The 17609-nt window shown below is 48.0% G+C and overlaps 1 protein-coding gene across 30 annotated transcripts in view; it reads left to right on the forward strand.

Moving 5' to 3' along the window:
• Window positions 1-17563, forward strand: part of dst (dystonin) — a 73755-nt gene extending 56192 nt beyond the window's left edge. For 19 of the 30 annotated variants that reach the window (XM_055502249.1, XM_055502248.1, XM_055502252.1 and 16 more), the window contains 44 exons: window positions 61-222; window positions 416-586; window positions 789-955; window positions 1055-1214; window positions 1383-1709; window positions 1868-1952; window positions 2050-2291; window positions 2380-2586; window positions 2672-2791; window positions 2878-2985; window positions 3076-3294; window positions 3370-3573; window positions 3661-3892; window positions 4017-4243; window positions 4321-4443; window positions 4543-4644; window positions 4874-4975; window positions 5229-5402; window positions 5499-5654; window positions 5759-5956; window positions 6477-6605; window positions 7048-7218; window positions 8038-8193; window positions 8302-8508; window positions 8662-8781; window positions 9271-9440; window positions 9524-9683; window positions 9772-9966; window positions 10070-10198; window positions 10290-10433; window positions 10523-10711; window positions 10801-10930; window positions 11064-11227; window positions 11305-11467; window positions 11544-11698; window positions 11771-11845; window positions 12014-12031; window positions 12751-12867; window positions 13940-14057; window positions 14229-14345; window positions 15267-15457; window positions 15662-15769; window positions 16222-16348; window positions 16528-17563. In XM_055502249.1, the coding sequence (XP_055358224.1) occupies window positions 61-222; window positions 416-586; window positions 789-955; window positions 1055-1214; window positions 1383-1709; window positions 1868-1952; window positions 2050-2291; window positions 2380-2586; window positions 2672-2791; window positions 2878-2985; window positions 3076-3294; window positions 3370-3573; window positions 3661-3892; window positions 4017-4243; window positions 4321-4443; window positions 4543-4644; window positions 4874-4975; window positions 5229-5402; window positions 5499-5654; window positions 5759-5956; window positions 6477-6605; window positions 7048-7218; window positions 8038-8193; window positions 8302-8508; window positions 8662-8781; window positions 9271-9440; window positions 9524-9683; window positions 9772-9966; window positions 10070-10198; window positions 10290-10433; window positions 10523-10711; window positions 10801-10930; window positions 11064-11227; window positions 11305-11467; window positions 11544-11698; window positions 11771-11845; window positions 12014-12031; window positions 12751-12867; window positions 13940-14057; window positions 14229-14345; window positions 15267-15457; window positions 15662-15769; window positions 16222-16348; window positions 16528-16784 (6996 nt within the window). In that variant the 3' untranslated portion in view covers window positions 16785-17563. The remainder of the gene's footprint in view (window positions 1-60; window positions 223-415; window positions 587-788; window positions 956-1054; window positions 1215-1382; window positions 1710-1867; window positions 1953-2049; window positions 2292-2379; window positions 2587-2671; window positions 2792-2877; window positions 2986-3075; window positions 3295-3369; window positions 3574-3660; window positions 3893-4016; window positions 4244-4320; window positions 4444-4542; window positions 4645-4873; window positions 4976-5228; window positions 5403-5498; window positions 5655-5758; window positions 5957-6476; window positions 6606-7047; window positions 7219-8037; window positions 8194-8301; window positions 8509-8661; window positions 8782-9270; window positions 9441-9523; window positions 9684-9771; window positions 9967-10069; window positions 10199-10289; window positions 10434-10522; window positions 10712-10800; window positions 10931-11063; window positions 11228-11304; window positions 11468-11543; window positions 11699-11770; window positions 11846-12013; window positions 12032-12750; window positions 12868-13939; window positions 14058-14228; window positions 14346-15266; window positions 15458-15661; window positions 15770-16221; window positions 16349-16527) is intronic. The other 11 variants (XM_055502262.1, XM_055502263.1, XM_029175959.3 and 8 more) reach the window with 9 other exon arrangements.
• Window positions 17564-17609: the final 46 nt, after the last annotated feature.

The raw sequence follows: 17609 nt of genomic DNA on the forward strand, positions 1-17609 counted from the left end.
ATTAAATGAATTATTTGGACAGAAGGTTTAATGGTTAATTCTGATTTCATTTGTCTTTAGGCTTTTCAGAAAGAGGAGATTGATCCACTGCAGACACAGCTTCAGGACATCATGTCCCTCGGCCACGGTCTGGTCCAAAACGCTGCCAAAGGCTCAAGCACCAAGAAGCTCGACGATGACCTGGAGGGTGTTAACACAAAGTGGAATACTCTTAATAAAAAGGTTATTTCTTATCCTCCACCAGTTGGACAGGTTCATGTTGCCTAACAACAAGATATTTCTTCTTAATATTCTTCTAAATATTAGAATAACGTCTCATTTGTTCTTGTTTTCCACAGTCTTGTCTTTGATGAGGTACTGTGTTTAAGTTGCCCTACAAAACACATGACGTCTATATTTACTATGTGGTCTGCAGATTGCTGAGCGCTCGGCCCAGCTGCACGAGGCCCTGTTGCATTGTGGGAGGTTCCAGGACGCCTTGGAGTCGCTGCTCAGCTGGTTGAGCGATACAGAGGAGCTGGTGGCCAATCAGAAACCTCCCTCTGCTGAGTTTAAAGTGGTCAAGGCACAGATACAAGAGCAGAAGGTGTGTGGTACAAGCGTGTGAACACAGTCTTTGCACTTCCAGGCTAGAAAATACGCAAACATTTTAACTAATTGACACCCATCATTAAACAGGAGTGACCTACACTGAGCAATTATTTTAATGGACACTTGATTTGTTACTGTTTTTACCCCAAAACTCTTCCTGTTGTAAGAATGACTCTCCTATTTTTTTCCTGTGACAGCTTTTACAGAGGCTGCTGAATGACCGAAAGCCAACAGTGGAGCTGATAAAGAAGGAGGGAGGGAAGGTTGCAGAGCTGGCAGAGTCCGTGGATAAGGAGAAGGTCTCGAAAGAGATCGAATGCCTGGGGCAGAGGTGGGACAGTCTGCTGAAGAAGGCTGAAAACAGGTTTGTACAAATGAAATGGACGCTCAGTTAAGGTGGTCGGTCCACAGTTCATAGCATGGACGCAACAATCAAACTGTAACACGTCTTTGCCTCCGGCAGGCACAAGCAACTGGAGAGCATCTTAGTGGTCAGTCAGCAGTTCCACGAGGCTGTGGAGCCTCTGAGTGAGTGGCTCGCTGCCACAGAGAAACACCTGTCCAACTCTGAGCCCATCGGTACCAAGACCAATAAACTGGAGGATCAGATCTCTCAGCATAAGGTACCCTAACACCTGTCGCCTGACATCATCACTGTGTTCAGTCACATATGTTCAGTTTTATTCTTTCTTTTATTATTTCTCATTTCACCGTTTTGTTAAATTTCAGTTTGTGGTGTTTTTGTGTTTGTTTTGTGCCATACTTCCTTGGTTTTCCATCCCTGCGGTCAGGCCTTAGAGGAGGAGGTCATGAGTCACAGTAAAGACCTGTTTCAGGCTGTCAGTGCGGGTCAGATGCTCAAAACGATGAGCTCAGCGGACGACAGGCAGTTCGTCCAGTCCAAGCTGGACGCCACCCAAGGCGGCTACATCGAGCTCCAGGAGCGATGCAGGAGGAAAGGCGAGATGCTGCAGCAGGCGCTGGCCAACGCCCAGCTGTTCGGAGAAGACGAAGTGGCCCTGATGAACTGGCTCAACGAGGTGCACCCGCGGCTCAGCGGAGCCTCTGTGGAGGACTGCAAAATAGATGCTCTGGAAAAGCAGCTGGCAGAACAGCGGGTACACGCTCCTCCTCAGGCCAAGCATTTTGACTCTGATTTCCTCCGATCCCATTTCATTCATTTTGGTTTTATTTTAGCCATCGTTTTGTTAATTGTTTATCGCGGAACGATTCCTGCCGCCCAGTGAGTTTCTAAGGCTGCGTTTGTTCTCCTCAGACGCTACAAAGAGATATTGAGCTGAAGAAGAAGGATGTTGACCAAGCCATCTCTAATGGGATGAAGCTACTGAAACAGACAACAGGCACGTCCTCTGCAAACACTAACCTCTGTGCAAGAGCAGTTCGACTGCAGCCAAACACTTCTTAGTAGGAAACTAACAGGCCGCTTTCTTTTTTTAGGTGACGAGGTGGTTGTTATCCAAGGCAAACTGGATGGTATAAAAAGCAAATATGCTGAGATCAACTCAATCAGTGACAACGTCTTGAAGACCCTGGAGCGTGTCTTGGGTCTCTCTTCTAAGCTGCAACATACGCATGAGGACCTGAGCTCCTGGTTAGAGAAAGCAGAGGCTGACATCAGCGCTTTTGCTGGTCAGGAGCCAGTGGGTGAACAGCTCATTCACACACAAAGCAGGCAGAAGGTAAATCTGACGGCCACAAAAGCTGTACTCGGCACTAAAGGGTTTGTATTTATACACCGATTTCTGTTTGCTGTGTAAATTTGTCAAGGCCTTGTTGAAAGAGACCAAAGAGCGAAAGCCTTTGATGGACAAGCTGAATGAGCTGAGCAGTTCCCTCCTGGATCTGATCCCCTGGCACGCCCGCGAGGCTCTGGACAGGCTGGTGACCCAGGACAATGAGCGGTACCGAGCCGTGGCTGACACCGTCACCCAGCAGGTCGACAAGATCAACACAGACATGCTCAAGTCCCAGCAGGTGAGTCTCTCTCGTGCGGTAGTTTAAGTAATGAAGACGTTCCACGAGGAAGCGTCAAAGTTCGGGTGCTTTTGTTCGCGTCTAGTTCGAACAGGCAGCCGACTCTGAGCTGGCCTGGCTCAGCGAGGCAGAGAGGAAGTTGCTGTCGATGGGGGAAATCAGACTGGAGCAGGACCAAACCACTGCTCAGCTCCAAGCGCAGAAGGTCGGCCCATTTCGCCGTGTCTTGTGAAACAAACAGTACGCTGCGTGCACAGGTTGTTGTGTGACGCCCAGCTGCTCGTTTTACAGGCTTTCTCCATGGACATCATGAGGCACAAAGATGCTGTCGATGAGATAGTGAAAACTGGAAAGGCCGTCATGAACAACAAAAACCCAGAGGAGAAGGAAATCTTGAAGGTGATTTTCCCTTCGAGGTGGAACATCCAGTTGTTCGATATAAGAGTGTAAAAGCATGACTGAAGTTTAAGCATCTTGGTTTTCCATCAGGCCAAGAGTCAGAGTCTGTTGGAGAAGTACGCCGCTGTCAGTCAGCTGAACTCGGAGCGCTGCCTGCAGCTGGAGCGAGCTCAGTCTCTGGCCAGCCAGTTCTGGGAGACCTATGAGGAGATGTGGCCGTGGCTTCAGGAAACCTTACGCACCTTCAGCCAGCTGCCCCCGCCTGCCATCGAGTACGACATGCTTCGGCAGCAGCAAGAGGAGCTCAGGGTGAGGAGCCTCATCCAGGCCACGCTTCGATCCACGCGATAAAAGTCCAAACCACACGTGTAATGTGTTCTGCAGGAAATGAGAGAGCTGATCGCTGAGCACAAGCCCCACATTGACAAGATGAACAAAACGGGGCCTCAGCTGCTTGAGCTCAGCCCAGTGGAGGGAGCGCCCATCAGAGAGAAGTACACCACCAGCGACCAGCTCTACACCGGACTCAAGGCGGACGTGAAGCAGAGAGCTGCCACGCTGGATGAAGCCATCTCCAAGTCCACACAGGTGGGCAGAACATGAAATCAAATGATAATAAACAGAATGACATAACTTAATAAACACCTTCCACCCTCCCCATTTGTTTTTTACCAGTTTCATGACAAAATTGACCCCATGCTGGAATCCCTGGAACGCATCGCCGAGCGCCTGCGTCAGCCTCCGTCCATCTCAGTGGAGGTGGAGAAGATCAAGGAGCAGATTGCTGAGAATAAGGCGGTCTCTGTGGATCTGGAGAAGCTGCAGCCTTCCTATGAGACGCTGAAGCAGCGGGGCGAGGAGATGATTGCTCGCTCTGAGGGCGCGGACAAAGACATTTCTGCAAAAGGTGTGTAAAATAAGTCATGTGCTTATTATTTTATTAAATGCGTAAACGTAACGGTCCAACAATAGAATTAAAAGTTCAACAGTGATGGATAAATTTGTTCTATTTTGTATTTATTTCCCACCAGCTGTTCAAGACAAGCTGGACCAGATGGTCTTCCTGTGGAACGACATCCAGGCCTTATTGGAGGAGCGGGAGGCCAAGCTGTTGGACGTGATGGACCTGGCAGACAAGTTCTGGTGCGACCACTGCGCACTCATCGTCACCATCAAAGACAGCCAGGACCTGCTGAGGGAACTGGAGGAGCCCGGAGTGGACCCGTCCGTGGTCAAACAGCAGCAGGAGTTTGTGGAGGTAGAGTAAGACGGATTCGCGGGTTTTGGGGGAGAAGAACGGATGGGGACCTTTAAAGCTGGTGCTTTGTTCTGCAGGGATTCAAGGAGGAGATTGACGGGCTCCAGGAAGAGCTGGATGTGGTTCGACACCAGGGCGCGGAGCTCCTAGCTGCCTGCGGTGAACCCGACAAGCCCGTGATAAAGAAGAGTCTGGATGAGGTAACGGAGTCTACATTTCCCTTCAGCGCTGGCTGTGTGTTAGATTTCCTTGCCCGCGTGTGGTGAACACACAGTGAACAACCCAGCTTGTTTCTCCAGGTGAATTCATCGTGGGAGAATCTGGATAAGACGTGGAAGGAGCGAGTCGAGCGGCTGGAGGAGGCCATGCAGGCCGCGGTGCAGTTTCAAGACGGCCTGCAGGTATTTTAAGAAGCTTCGACTGACACACTCAACTTTTCGACTACTTCTTCTGCAGCTGCTTTGATTTAAATTTTTATCTTGTTTGTGTCATTATTCACCTTACAAAATTCACCAAACATTTACTGGAAGAATTATCGCATGGCGTGATGCTACAGTAAATGTGAAACATGACTCTGTCTCTTAGCTGCTCTTTTCACTCAGTGACAATGGTTGCCCTCATTGTACACAGGGTATGTTTGACTGGGTGGATATCCTGGAGGGCAAACTGGATTCGATGCCGCCTGTAGGCACAGACCTGGAAACTGTCAAGCAGCAGATTGCTGAACTCAAGGTACAGTCCTGCTTTTCTGTGCGAGGCGATTAATTCCTGCAGTGGTTTAACTGTTTAATGCTCGTGCAGCTCCGTCATGTCAGCTGTGTATGTGCGTGGGTACAAAGGCTCTTTAACATCCCCGTAAAGCAGCCAGTCACAGTTGCTTTGATGTGCTGTGAGGAAAAAGCCCTATTGTCCGCGTGAGCTCGTACACTGTACCCGCGCCGACTGATGGAGCGCACCGCTGAACTGTACATGCTGGCTTTGTCAGGAGTTCAAAGGAGAGGCATACCAGCTGCAGATTGAGATGGAGCGTCTGAACCACCAAGCGGGCCTCCTGCTGAAGAAGGCCATGGACGAGGGGGAGCGCTGCGCCATCCAGGAGCCCATGTCTGAGCTCAAGATGCTGTGGGACAACCTGGATGAGAAGGTCATCGGCCGCCAGGTCAGACGCCAAGTCGTACCGGAAAACAGTTTGCTGCGTGGCTACCAAGTGTCGCCACTCGCCAGTGTCTAATGGTTTAATCTGTTTTTAATCCAGCACAAACTGGAGGGAGGCCTTCTGGCCCTGGGCCAATTCCAGCACGCACTGGACGAGCTGCTGGCCTGGATGAGCCACACCGAGGAGCTGCTCAGTGAACAGAGGAAGGCTGGAGGAGACCCCAAAGCCATCGAGATCGAGCTTGCCAAGCACCATGTACAACAAACCTCCTCCTCCTCTGTTTATTGTCTTTAAAATAAAGCTCTGGACTACAAGTATTAATAGGAGTTAGTCAGTTTCCGCCTGCCTTGTCTTTACAGGTTCTCCAGATCGATGTGCTGGCTCATAAGTCCACAGTGGAGGCTGTGAACAAAGCCGGTAACGACCTGGTGGAGTCGAGCGCTGGAGAAGAAGCCTCTGGTCTGCAGAGTAAACTGGAGAACCTGAACCAGAGGTGGAAAACTATCCTGGAGAAGACGGAGCAGAGGAAGCAGCAACTAGAAAGTGCTCTGCTTCAGGTATGGGATCACAGGAGAACCGGCCGGGACACAAGTAATAAGTAGGTTTTAGTTTCACTCTGTGGTTGATTATTATGAGTTTATTACAAGCGTACATTAAAGAAGACAGACCCTTTTCTCCTCCTGCTTCAGTGTGATTGCATCCTGTGGAGGTCCTATTCATAACTTTGACATTTGGGGTGGGGGTGGAGCTTTTCATTAGGGGGAGTAGAAATAGCTTAAATCCTGGATTTAGATTTTTTTTTTTTCGAGACATGTTTTCAAGGATTTATAAAAATAAAAGTTAAGAACATTTTTCAAAGTTGACAACAAAAACACTTTTGACTAAAAGTTTTATTTTTATTTTTTTATTTTTGAATGTACCCTGCTGAATACCATAGACAGCCTTTTGGCAGCTTAATGAATACAAATTAGGAAAAACGAATTAATAACTCAGACATCCTCCTCTCCGAGCCACAGTTTGCTAACAATGAGTGTGCGTGACACCTTTTGTCCTGACTCAGGTTGTATTGTGTTGTAGGCCCAGGGTTTCCATGGTGAGATAGAAGATATGCAGCAATGGCTGAAAGACACAGAACGTCAGCTGTTGGCATCAAAGGCGGTGGGAGGCTTACCAGACACGGCCCGGGAGCAGCTTAACGCCCATCTGGTATGTGTTTAACAATATGAAAGGCCGCGTACAGATGGCGGCCTTGTAAGGAGACGACGGCGCGTTTCTGTGTTTTACGCGAAGTGTGAAAATTAAATGACACTGCAAAATTCACTACTTGATCCCTCCCCTGCAGAAAACGAGTCAAAGACCTTAAAGTGTTTCAAATTGATTAGTTGATGTCTGTCCATAATGAATTTGGGAATGTTTCTTTTCTTTGTTTTCCTTTCCTTTAATAGAGACGCTGAAGGCAGCAGTTGTGACATTTCATGGAACCAAGAATGTGTATTTAATTAGAACCATTACACTGTGTAGACTTTATTGGGCCGAATTCATTGCATCCACGTTGAACGCTGTAGAGAGTAGATCAGGCTGGAACAGTGATGCAGTCTGTTTGATGAAAGCCTCCCTCTCCCCATGTCTGCGTGGGTCTTTATTGCAGGAGTTGTGTTCCGCCCTGGAGGCGAGGGAGGAACTGTACAAGGAGCTGTTAAACAAGGGTCGCCAGCTGCTCGTCATGGTGCCCGAGGGTCCAGACAGCAACACGGAGCACGACCTCGCCAGCCTGACGGAGAAGTGGGAGTCTGTGCAGGGCAAGGTGGCCGAAAGAAAGGTACTGATCGCTTTAAGCCCCGTGATTCACAACTGGACTCTCCTGTTGAGAGCTTCTATCATAGTGAGCTCCTGGTGGAGGATGTGAACACAGTCAGTGTGTGGAGCCCAGTCTGTCACAGTGAAGAGCCCTCACTCTGTTGTCCTTCTGTGCAACCTTTTTAATACGTTCATCCGTTAAAGGGACCTTTTCTCTTTTTTGTGGCTAGAATAAATAAACGTCATCACTTTACATGAAGGAAACATAAATCACGCGTGCCTCACTCACTTAGCTCACTCCAGATATGGAGCTCCTCATGCTTCAGCGCTTGCTTTTGCCGTCTATTTCCTTTGGTCCGCTTCCCAGGAACACGAAGTCTGGTTCATTTTGAGTCTTGACCCTAAACGTGGTTCTCGTACAGAACCTGCGAATGATAAAACCCTGACAACAGTTCTATTCTTGACGAGGCTCTCAACATGGCCCAGGATATTATTAAAACTATCTCTCATCAGCTTGGTAATGTCATTAACGCGGCGTTTACAGCCATGTGATGAGCCCGTGTAAGTGGCCTCGGCTGCAGCCGACGGATGTTTTTCGGCGCTGGAGTCACTGTGACCGTTTCTCTCATTCAATTAAAAGCTCATCGCTTCATTCAGGCTCCACCGCCAGCCTTTCCAGGGACACTAGCTTCCTCCGTTTAGGCAGAGGTCATGTGTAGCTCAACTACATTATTTCCCTCAATAATTACTAATGCTTGGTTTTCACAGTTGTATGATGTAACACAGAGGTGTTGAGTAGTTTAAAACAGTCAAAAGCATGGACCTCGATTTGTGTCCGCAGGGGAAACTGGAAGAAGCCTTGACGATGGCCACAGACTTCCACAACTCCCTGCAGGACTTCATCAACTGGCTGACTCAAGCTGAGCAGACGCTCAACATGGTTTCTCCCGCCTCCCTCATACTGGAGACCATCCTGTTTCAAATCGATGAGCACAAGGTAACGTTGCGTCACCTTTGTCTGCATCCGGTTTATCAAGGAGCAGCAAACACAGCCTTATAAACTCTATGTGATATTACAACACCAACAACCTGTGTTTCCGTGCAGATGTTTGTGACCGAGGTGAACGCCCACAGAGACCACATTATCGAGCTCGACAAGACGGGAACGCACCTGAAGTATTTCAGCCAGAAGCAGGACGTGGTCCTGATTAAGAACCTGCTGATCAGCGTGCAAGGCCGCTGGGAGAAGCTGGTGCAGAGGTCTGTGGAACGAGGCCGTCAGCTGGACGATGCCAGGAAAAGGGCCAAACAGGTGCTGCTGCATCCGAACTGACACCATGTTAGGATTTATTAGCAACGAAAAGCTCTGGAAAGCCTGTTTCCTCAGCCTCTTGTAGCTTGAAAACCTAATCATGTGAACACTACGCAGCACTTAATAAATCACGTGTCATGTTTTTATCATTAGTTCCATGAGACTTGGACGAAACTGATGGAGTGGTTGGATGAATCGGAGAAGACTCTGGACTCGGAGGTGGAAATTGCCAACGATCCGGACAAAATAAAGACGCAGCTGACGCAGCACAAGGTGACACAGGAACCGTTTGACACAATCAACAGGAACAACGTCTGCATCTGGACATTTACTGTTTACAGTATTTGAGTGTTGCACACACACAGTTGGGAGCAGATACAGAAATCTGTTTACAGGAATTACGGCGGCTGCAGAAAGCATTAGTTGTGCATTTGCTTGTGTTGAACCACCCCTCGTGTGGTCTGGGCACTGTTATATGGGGGAGATTGCCATAATCCGGGGATGGAGCAAAATGTATTAGGGGTGACTTTGTTTTTGGATACTTTTAATCTCTTGGGGTTTGACCCGTTTTTTTTGTTTGCCTCACACCACACTGTCTTTTTAATCAAAAAACACTGGCAGATTAGAAAGCAATCTGATACACCCGCAGCACTGTGAGGAAAATCCCTTAAGACGGGTCACGATTTGCTCGGGGTTCCGTATAAACGCGGAGAAATTCCTTAAATGTTTGTGGGAATTAACTTGTAAACATTGTGATTACAGGAGTTCCAGAAAGCAGTGGGCAGCAAACACTCGGTGTACGACACCACCGCTCGGACAGGCCGGGCCCTGAAGGACAAGACGTCCCTGCAGGATGACAAACAGAAGCTCGACGACATGCTGAGTGAACTGAGGGACAAATGGGACACAGTGTGTGGCAAGTCTGTAGAGAGGTGGGGACGCTGCACACCTCCACACACCTGCTTCTCTGTTCTGTAGCTCCGCATTCACGGTGAATGATCTGTTCTCGCTGCAGACAAAACAAGCTGGAGGAGGCTCTGCTGTTCTCCGGACAGTTCACAGACGCTCTGCAGGCCCTCATCGACTGGTTGTACAGAGTGGAGCCTCAGCTGGCTGAGGACCAGCCAGTGCATGGAGACATAGACCTGGTTCTCAATCTGATAGACAACCATAAGGTAAACAATGGGATCAGACTTTGGCTGCAGCATCAGCGCGCGAGCACACGAGTCCTCATTGCTGTTGTTCATTGAACGTCCTCGGCAGGTTTTCCAGAAGGAGCTGGGGAAGAGGACGGTCAGCGTCCAGGCCCTCAAGCGCTCGGCGAGGGAGCTGATCGAGAGCAGTCACGACGACTCGTCCTGGGTCAAGGTCCAAATGCAGGAGCTGGGCACCCGCTGGGAGACTGTGTGCAACCTCTCTGTGTCCAAGCAGGCCCGGCTGGAGCAGGCGCTGTGCCAGGTACTGTGGCACCGGTGCCGTGGCGCCGTCGGGGAGCGGGCGCGACGCACGGAGTCGCCGGGTGAAGCCTTTGAGCCTGACAAAGCGCGTGTGTTCTCCGCAGGCTGAGGAGTTCCACTCCACGGTGCACATACTGCTGGAGTGGCTGGCCGAGGCGGAGCAGAGTCTGCGTTTCCATGGCAGCCTCCCCGATGACGAGGAGGCTCTGCAAGCACTGATTGAACAACACAAGGCAAGTTACTGCTAAGCGTTAGGACTTATTTCCCATTCAGGGTAATAATGATAATCCATTTTCCAATCCAATTTGTTTTTTTTTTCAAAAGGAGTTCATGAAGAAACTTGAAGAAAAGCGAGTGGCTTTAAATAAAGCGGCCAGTATGGGGGAGGCAATTCTGAGCATCTGCCATCCAGACTCCATCACGACCATCAAACACTGGAACACCATCATCAAAGCTCGGTTTGAAGAGGTCCGTTCACAGCTGCATGTCTGCGGAGACGCCTCTCTGTCCCGTCACAGACACCTACTGTACATGTGTTTATGGGCGTTGTGTTACAGGTGCAAGCTTGGGCCCGGCAGCACCAGCAGCGACTGGCTACCGCTCTGACGGAGCTCTTGGCTACCCAGGACCTGCTGGAGAACCTGCTGTCCTGGCTCCAGTGGGCCGAGACCAACCTCAACAACAAGGACAAGGAGTCGCCGCCGCAGGAGATCGAGGAAGTCAAACGTCTCATAGCAGAACATCAGGTAGGGATTATAGCATAGGAACTATGGTCATATGAAGTGTTGTAACATCTGTGATACTAACTGAGCGCACGCGTTTCTGTTTCCTGCAGGCATTCATGGAGGAAATGACCAGGAAGCAACCAGATGTTGACAAAATCACAAAGACACACAAGAGGAAGCCTGCTGCAGAGCCGCAAGTCCAGTCCCAGATCCCCGTGCTTGACAAAGGAAGAGCTGGAAGTAGGTATCCCATAATCCCTCGCAGTTCATGACCCGAGCCATCTGGCCTCGCGTTGACTCACTGTAGCTGAGTGGACCCTCCAGCACCTGGAATGATGTCATTCAAACGTCTAACATTCGGTTTGACCTGCAGGAAAACGCTCGCCCACGCAAACCATGTACGCGCCAGCAACGCAGGCTCCCATCGAGACCAAGAACCCGCAGGTCAACCTGCTGGTCACCAAGTGGCAGCACGTGTGGCTGCTGGCTCTGGACCGGAGGAGGAAGCTGAACGACGCCCTTGACAGACTGGAGGAGGTAACGCACGACGACCCTCGCGTCAGACTTAACGCGCTCGCGCCCCTGTTCGTTCACGTCACCCTTTTTTTGTGTAGCTAAAGGAATTTGCCAACTTCGACTTCGACGTGTGGAGGAAGCGCTACATGCGCTGGATGAACCACAAGAAGTCCCGCGTCATGGACTTTTTCCGCCGCATCGACAAAGACCAGGACGGGAAGGTGACGCGGCAGGAGTTCATCGAGGGCATCCTCTCCTCCAGTAAGCGCACGAGCTCGCCGCCGACCCGCTCCGAGGCCGGAGGTCCGTTGTGTAACGCTCACCGTGTCTCCAACAGAGTTCCCCACCAGCCGCCTGGAGATGAGCGCGGTGGCCGACATATTCGACCGGGACGGCGACGGCTACATCGACTACTACGAGTTCGTGGCGGCGCTGCACCCCAACAAGGACGCGTACAAGCCGCTGACGGACGCCGACAAAATCGAAGACGAGGTAACGCGGCGCCGCGGCCTCGGGACCGGTTCTGGCAGAACCCTGTTTGACTCACGCGCCCTCTGTGTGTAGGTTACACGTCAGGTGGCGAAGTGCAAATGTCCAAAACGGTTCCAAGTGGAGCAAATCGGTGCCAACAAATACCGGGTAAGCAGATTATTGTGTGTTGGGCTTGTTTAATGTCATTTTTCCAGCAAATAGTCCAAATATGATGTTTCACTACACTATGTCATGTGTTTATTCTTGGGTGAGGTAAGTGGTGAATGTGCTGCAGTGCCAGTATTCTAACCTGCCATTATTTTTATTGTTCTTCAGTTCTACCTTGGAAACCAGGTACATATCAGTGTCCTGTCTTCTGTCCGTCTGTGCCTTTATCAAGCCTTACGCCCTTTTTTTCATTTATCATGTTCGCTTTGCAGTCAATTGTCTCGAAGCGGATTTCTGGCTGATGGTTCACAGACTGGAACTCAGAAGTAGAAGCAGCAAAAAAATCTGTACTCTGTGATTTCATCCGCAGGGAAGACCGGCCTAGGATGTGATCTGTGGTCACTGCCAGTCAGAACATTAGAAGTGATTTAAAGCCTTTCTAAATCTGCTTTTGAGTTTCAGACAAGGCGATGTAAACACGCCAGTGCCATTCCAGCCCGTAGTTTTTAATGGTCCATGGGCATAAATTCATCTGCTGGGACGTTTGGGGAATATTCTCTCTCTTTGTGTGCTTGCCTTCAGCGCTTCAGCATCACTGGCTGACACACCTCTGTGTAACTGACACTGTTTATTGTATTAATTTCATAGTCGGGCTTGATTCCAATGAGAAGCCTTTCCTTTCACTTTACCCAATGCATTAATTTGCCTTGATGATTTGCATGTTGCAATGTGAAGTTCATTACTGACACGGGTTCATGTGCCACATGCTTTCTGAAGCTTGCTGGATTCCGTTTAGTGCTGGGAGGTGTCAGTCGGGGCGGGGGGAGGGGGGTTCTGCTGGGGCTTTAGTGGACGTTTGATATGTAGTTTGTATTGACGTATCCCACAAATAATTCTTTTGACAGTTCGGTCTGGTTCACTGCTTACATGACTCCCTAATCGGCGATGAGACAATAGCAAACAGAGAAAATCAAAATCTTTCCCCCCACCTGCACGTTGCAGTTTTGGAAAGCTGTATTCTGGTAAATGGTTATTCTTAAGATGTTTCTTGTGCCTCTTTTTCCTCCAGATCATCCTCACCTTTAATGTATTTGCTCACTTAACCCACCAGTGGCATTAAATCATTCTGATAATCATATAAGTGCTCTTATACCCAGTTGATGAGATATCATAAGATAATAGGCACGTAGTGGAGGTGTCATCAGTGTTTGGTCATGTCTTAATGTGACGCTGTGGTGGATTAGACAGAAACGATGTGAACCATTCCTCATGTTGTTCTCGATGTGTCATTGGAGCTATTGTACCTGCATTGGATCTGCATCAGTGTCAATGCATCCTGCGTTTTTGAGTGGTAGTGCTAGAGAAAGTGGAGCACAGTGCTGGACTGCAGGAGATTGCTGTTTGCCCGCTTGGTTGTTGTGTGACGTGGTCCCGGACGGGAAGCATGCAGCTGTGATCGTCCTCGTGCCGACGCCCGCGATCATATCCAACTGGCTGACTTCTCATCCATATCCATGGCATGCGTATGAATGAGGGCTGATTGTTATACACTAGTGCCTCCTGGTGGTCTAACGACGTGCCTTCTGTTAATGCGCTTCCTTTCCCACAGGCTCAACCTGCAGTAACAGCAGCAGACTGAAGCCAGACATAATGATCTAACAATGGATATAAGAGAAAAATCACACTCACTAGTGTTTTAGTGTTTCAGTCAAAATTTAATTATTGCGAAATAAGTTCATTCACATTCCAACACACCACCACGCACTAATGAAAGAAACCAGTTGGATTGATCCTTGTGTAATTTTGTGTGTCTTTGAGAATGAAAACTAAATCTTGATATTGTGTCTAAATCCTGTTTGGGTTTTGTCTGAAGGTGACGACTGTGCAACATGGAAAGGAAATCAGAAATGTGTAACGTTTGCAGCTTTTAAAACACAAAGAAACCAGCGAACACATAACAACAAACAAATTAACTGGCACTGGTTCGATGGTGAACACCCGTCTGGTTTCCAGTGTTGCACAGTTTCTCCGCGACGCAGCTCTACTTGCCCGTTTTCACACTCCTCCACTCTGTTTTCCTTCCCGTCGCCGCAGTTCGGAGACTCGCAGCAGCTCCGTCTGGTCCGAATTTTGCGCAGCACTGTGATGGTGCGGGTGGGAGGAGGTTGGATGGCGCTGGACGAGTTCCTGGTGAAGAACGACCCCTGTCGAGGTGAGTCGTCCGGTCCAGCTCAAGCAGCTGCAGGCGCTGCCTTTGAGGAGCCTCAGGGACCATATTCACTTTGAATGTACAGATTCTTCTCTCTTTCGATGAATTAATCGCCAGTTTCCTTTTCTTCCTGCTGAACCTTCCTCCCGCTGATCTCGCTATGATTTCTCCTAGTTCACCACCACGGGAGCAAAATGTTGCGCTCGGAATCAAACTCTTCAATTACTCAGTCTCCTCTAGGTTGGCAAATCTCACACTTTCTGTCCTTGCTCCATGACCCCACCGCTAGTGGTATGTGTGCCTGCACATCGGCGTGCGTGCTGCTTGTGTTGGTCCTGCAGTGTACGAGTGAATGGACTCTCATGAGCCGGCTCCGCTCGCGCTCCACTCTCATTCCACTCCAGTGGTTTTCATGCATGCAGTAGTTTGTGTGGGACACGACGCCCGCCGTCACGCTGAGACACCTTTTAGGACTTGGTTTCTCTCTCTCGGCATGAGCGGAGCTTCTTTTGCGGTTTTCAAGTTTGCTTGACCAGCAAACATTTGAAAAACATTAAAATCCTTTGTTAACTGTCCAAAATGACAAAGTTCTCATTACAATACACAACGGTCACAACAGATAAACAGTGTTTTCTCTTTATTTCCTTTAAACTGATTGGAAATGCACGTTTTTCTTTATAATGTGAGGTTTGTGTTTCTTCTGCTTTTGATTTGAGCACAAACAAAAATCTAAAAACACTTTTACCCCAACACATTTCTAGTTAAGCACATTTCACTACTAGTTAATACTGTAGTAATGGCATGTGCTACAGTATAGTAATAAGATACAACCCTGCACAATTGTCTCATTTTCATTGTCTTATATTAAATTTCTAGCTTTTATTTAATTCATTTCAAATATTTGGTCCACATTTTTCTAATCATTTCCCCAAATCATAACCATTACCATACTGTGGCGTGAAGTGGTTCAGCTGCTAGATTTCTATTATCATCACACAGATATTAGTGTAGCAGAGCATGTTTGGATTTCCTTTAATATACGTAGTTAACCAACTTTATCATCAGTACCAAAATTTAAAATTTCTAGAAATCTATGAAATTATTGGAAAAGTGCTGCAGGAAGTGTTAATTTACATCACCATCATCAAAATCACCACATCACCATTCCTGTTACTGTATCATCATGTATTCATGCGAGGTGTCGTTTCATAGCTAAGGGCAGGACCAACTTGGAGCTGCGGGAGAAGTTCATCCTCCCTGAAGGCACCACCCAGGTGATGGCAAGCTTCCGCTACAGAGGCCGGAGGTCCAGGCCGTCATCCAGGGGAGCTTCGCCCAACAGATCCACATCCAGTCAGAGCTGTCCAGTCCCAGCAAACCCAGCAGTGACCACCACACCCAAGGTGAGACCCCAGACCCCAGACCCCCAACCAGCCTGGTTGTCGTTTACACTGTAGACCCATCCACCACCATCATTCTACTCTCTGTTGGTCTGTTTTACATTATTGGATCATCTTTCTTTTTTATGTTGTTCATCCATCTCGTGTTTCCTGTAGTTTTTAATTTGTGAATCCATGTATGTTTTTTGATTTGCCATTGTTCCTCAGACCCAACATATAACCCGCAATTATGATAAGCCCTGGCTTACAAACAGCAAACCCTCCACTCCTCTTAAATCATCCGACTCCTTTGAGAGCCAAGATTCATCCTCAGAGGTATAGTCACAAAAGAGACGTGGAAGCATCATTATGACCCGACTGAAATCTACTGCAGATTTATCAAAGCTAGAGCCCAGACGAACCTGCTACTGTACACGATACCATGCATATTTTCATTTTATGCCTGAGTTTGACTGATGCGTCTGGAAAATGTTGGATTTGCAATATGACTGTATTTAAAACAGATTTCAGTTGGGTCTATGAGCTTTACCTACAGATGACTAATCACTGGGAAGTTAGTTTGAGTCTAAAGAACTATTTACCCATTTGATTGTCATGTGTATACTATGCATGTCTGTTATATGTAATCCATGCATATGTTACTGTTAAATGCAGTGTGTTAAACTAACTAACTTGCTTTGCATTTTGCTGTACGAGGGATATTTCCTCTACATTAAACTGCCATTGTGAAAAAACTGGAAATAATATTGTTCATTATTATTTTGCAGAATACACAAGTTCAAGGCAGCAAGTTGCGCCTCCCTGGTTACTTGTCGGGCAAAGGGTTCCAGTCTGGTGAGGAGGGAACGTTGATCAGTGCTGCTGTATTGAAGGCTCGAACACAGACAATAGGTGGTGAGTAATGAGCGACCAACTGTTATTAAACTGTAAATACTGCAGTACTATTATAACAGACAAAGTAGAATTAAAGTGCTATTCGTAAATATTTCATATGTATTATTATAGTGTATGTTTTTAAATTTTTAAAAAACTACAACTACAGTAATATAGCGTCTTTTGTTCTAACTCTCTAGACCCAAGGAAAAACTCCAGCCGACCTGGCAGCAAAGCCGGAAGCAGAGGAAGCAGCCGCCGGGGAAGCGACGCCTCTGACTTCGACATCTCGGACATCCAGTCCGTGTGCTCGGACGCGTCCGAGACGGTCGGCGACTCGACCCGAGCGACGCCGCGCTCCGCGTCCCGCCAGCTCGGCGGGAAACCCTCGAAGATCCCCACTCCTCAGCGAAAGAGCACCCCTACGAGCAAACTGGCCAAGGGATCCAAGCGGTAGTCAGTGGCCTTGAAAAGCAACAACCCCAGGAGCTAGTTGCACCCTAAACGGACACTGGATATATCTAACTTAAAAGACTGCAAATGCGTTGAGTGTTATTTAAATTGTTGCAAAGATGTAAAATATTCTGTTGAGGCAGTATGGTTTAAAATGATGTGCGAATGGAATGTTAACGGCCTTGTGTACTTGTTTCTAATGTGTTTTATTTTTTGTGAAAATGTCAAATTGTTTTCATTGTATTTTATTTTATAGATGCGAAACCTGTAGAGGTTTGATGGACACTCGGACACCTGGGAACGACTGTGTTGTTGCGGTTAACTAACATTTCTACTCACTAATGAAGGGCGACATGCAGCCTAGAGCTCTGAGAGTTACTGAATGTACTGTAATTTATGTTTGCTGACGTTTGGCGCAGATCGAAGACCATGTGAGACACTGCAATTATTTATTTAAGTGCTTTAATATACTGCCAACAAGCATTTAAAGGGCAATGCAATATACTACAATAAACTCCACTAAGCACTGCAGAAACCTTTGAAACACACTATTTAAGACAAGTAGCAGAAACATTATAATCATGCAGCTTTCGAGTCTTGTTTGTTTGTCGGCAGCAACAGTCCCTGTTTGGTTCGAGCCCCTACTGCCGCGTGTGCGTTGGCCTTGAATAGGTGCCACTTCATGTATACATTCTCTAGTGCATCCATGTCAATGTCTGGTTAATTTCGGTAGAGCTGAAATTGTTACTGTAACATTACTTTGTAATAAACCTGCTCGCAGTAGCCGCGCTGTTCTGTCCTGTTGTGCTAATTAGCAACGTGCTCACTG

This window comes from Betta splendens, chromosome 15 (genome assembly GCF_900634795.4).
Source record: "Betta splendens chromosome 15, fBetSpl5.4, whole genome shotgun sequence".
Taxonomy (NCBI): Eukaryota; Metazoa; Chordata; class Actinopteri; order Anabantiformes; family Osphronemidae; genus Betta; species Betta splendens.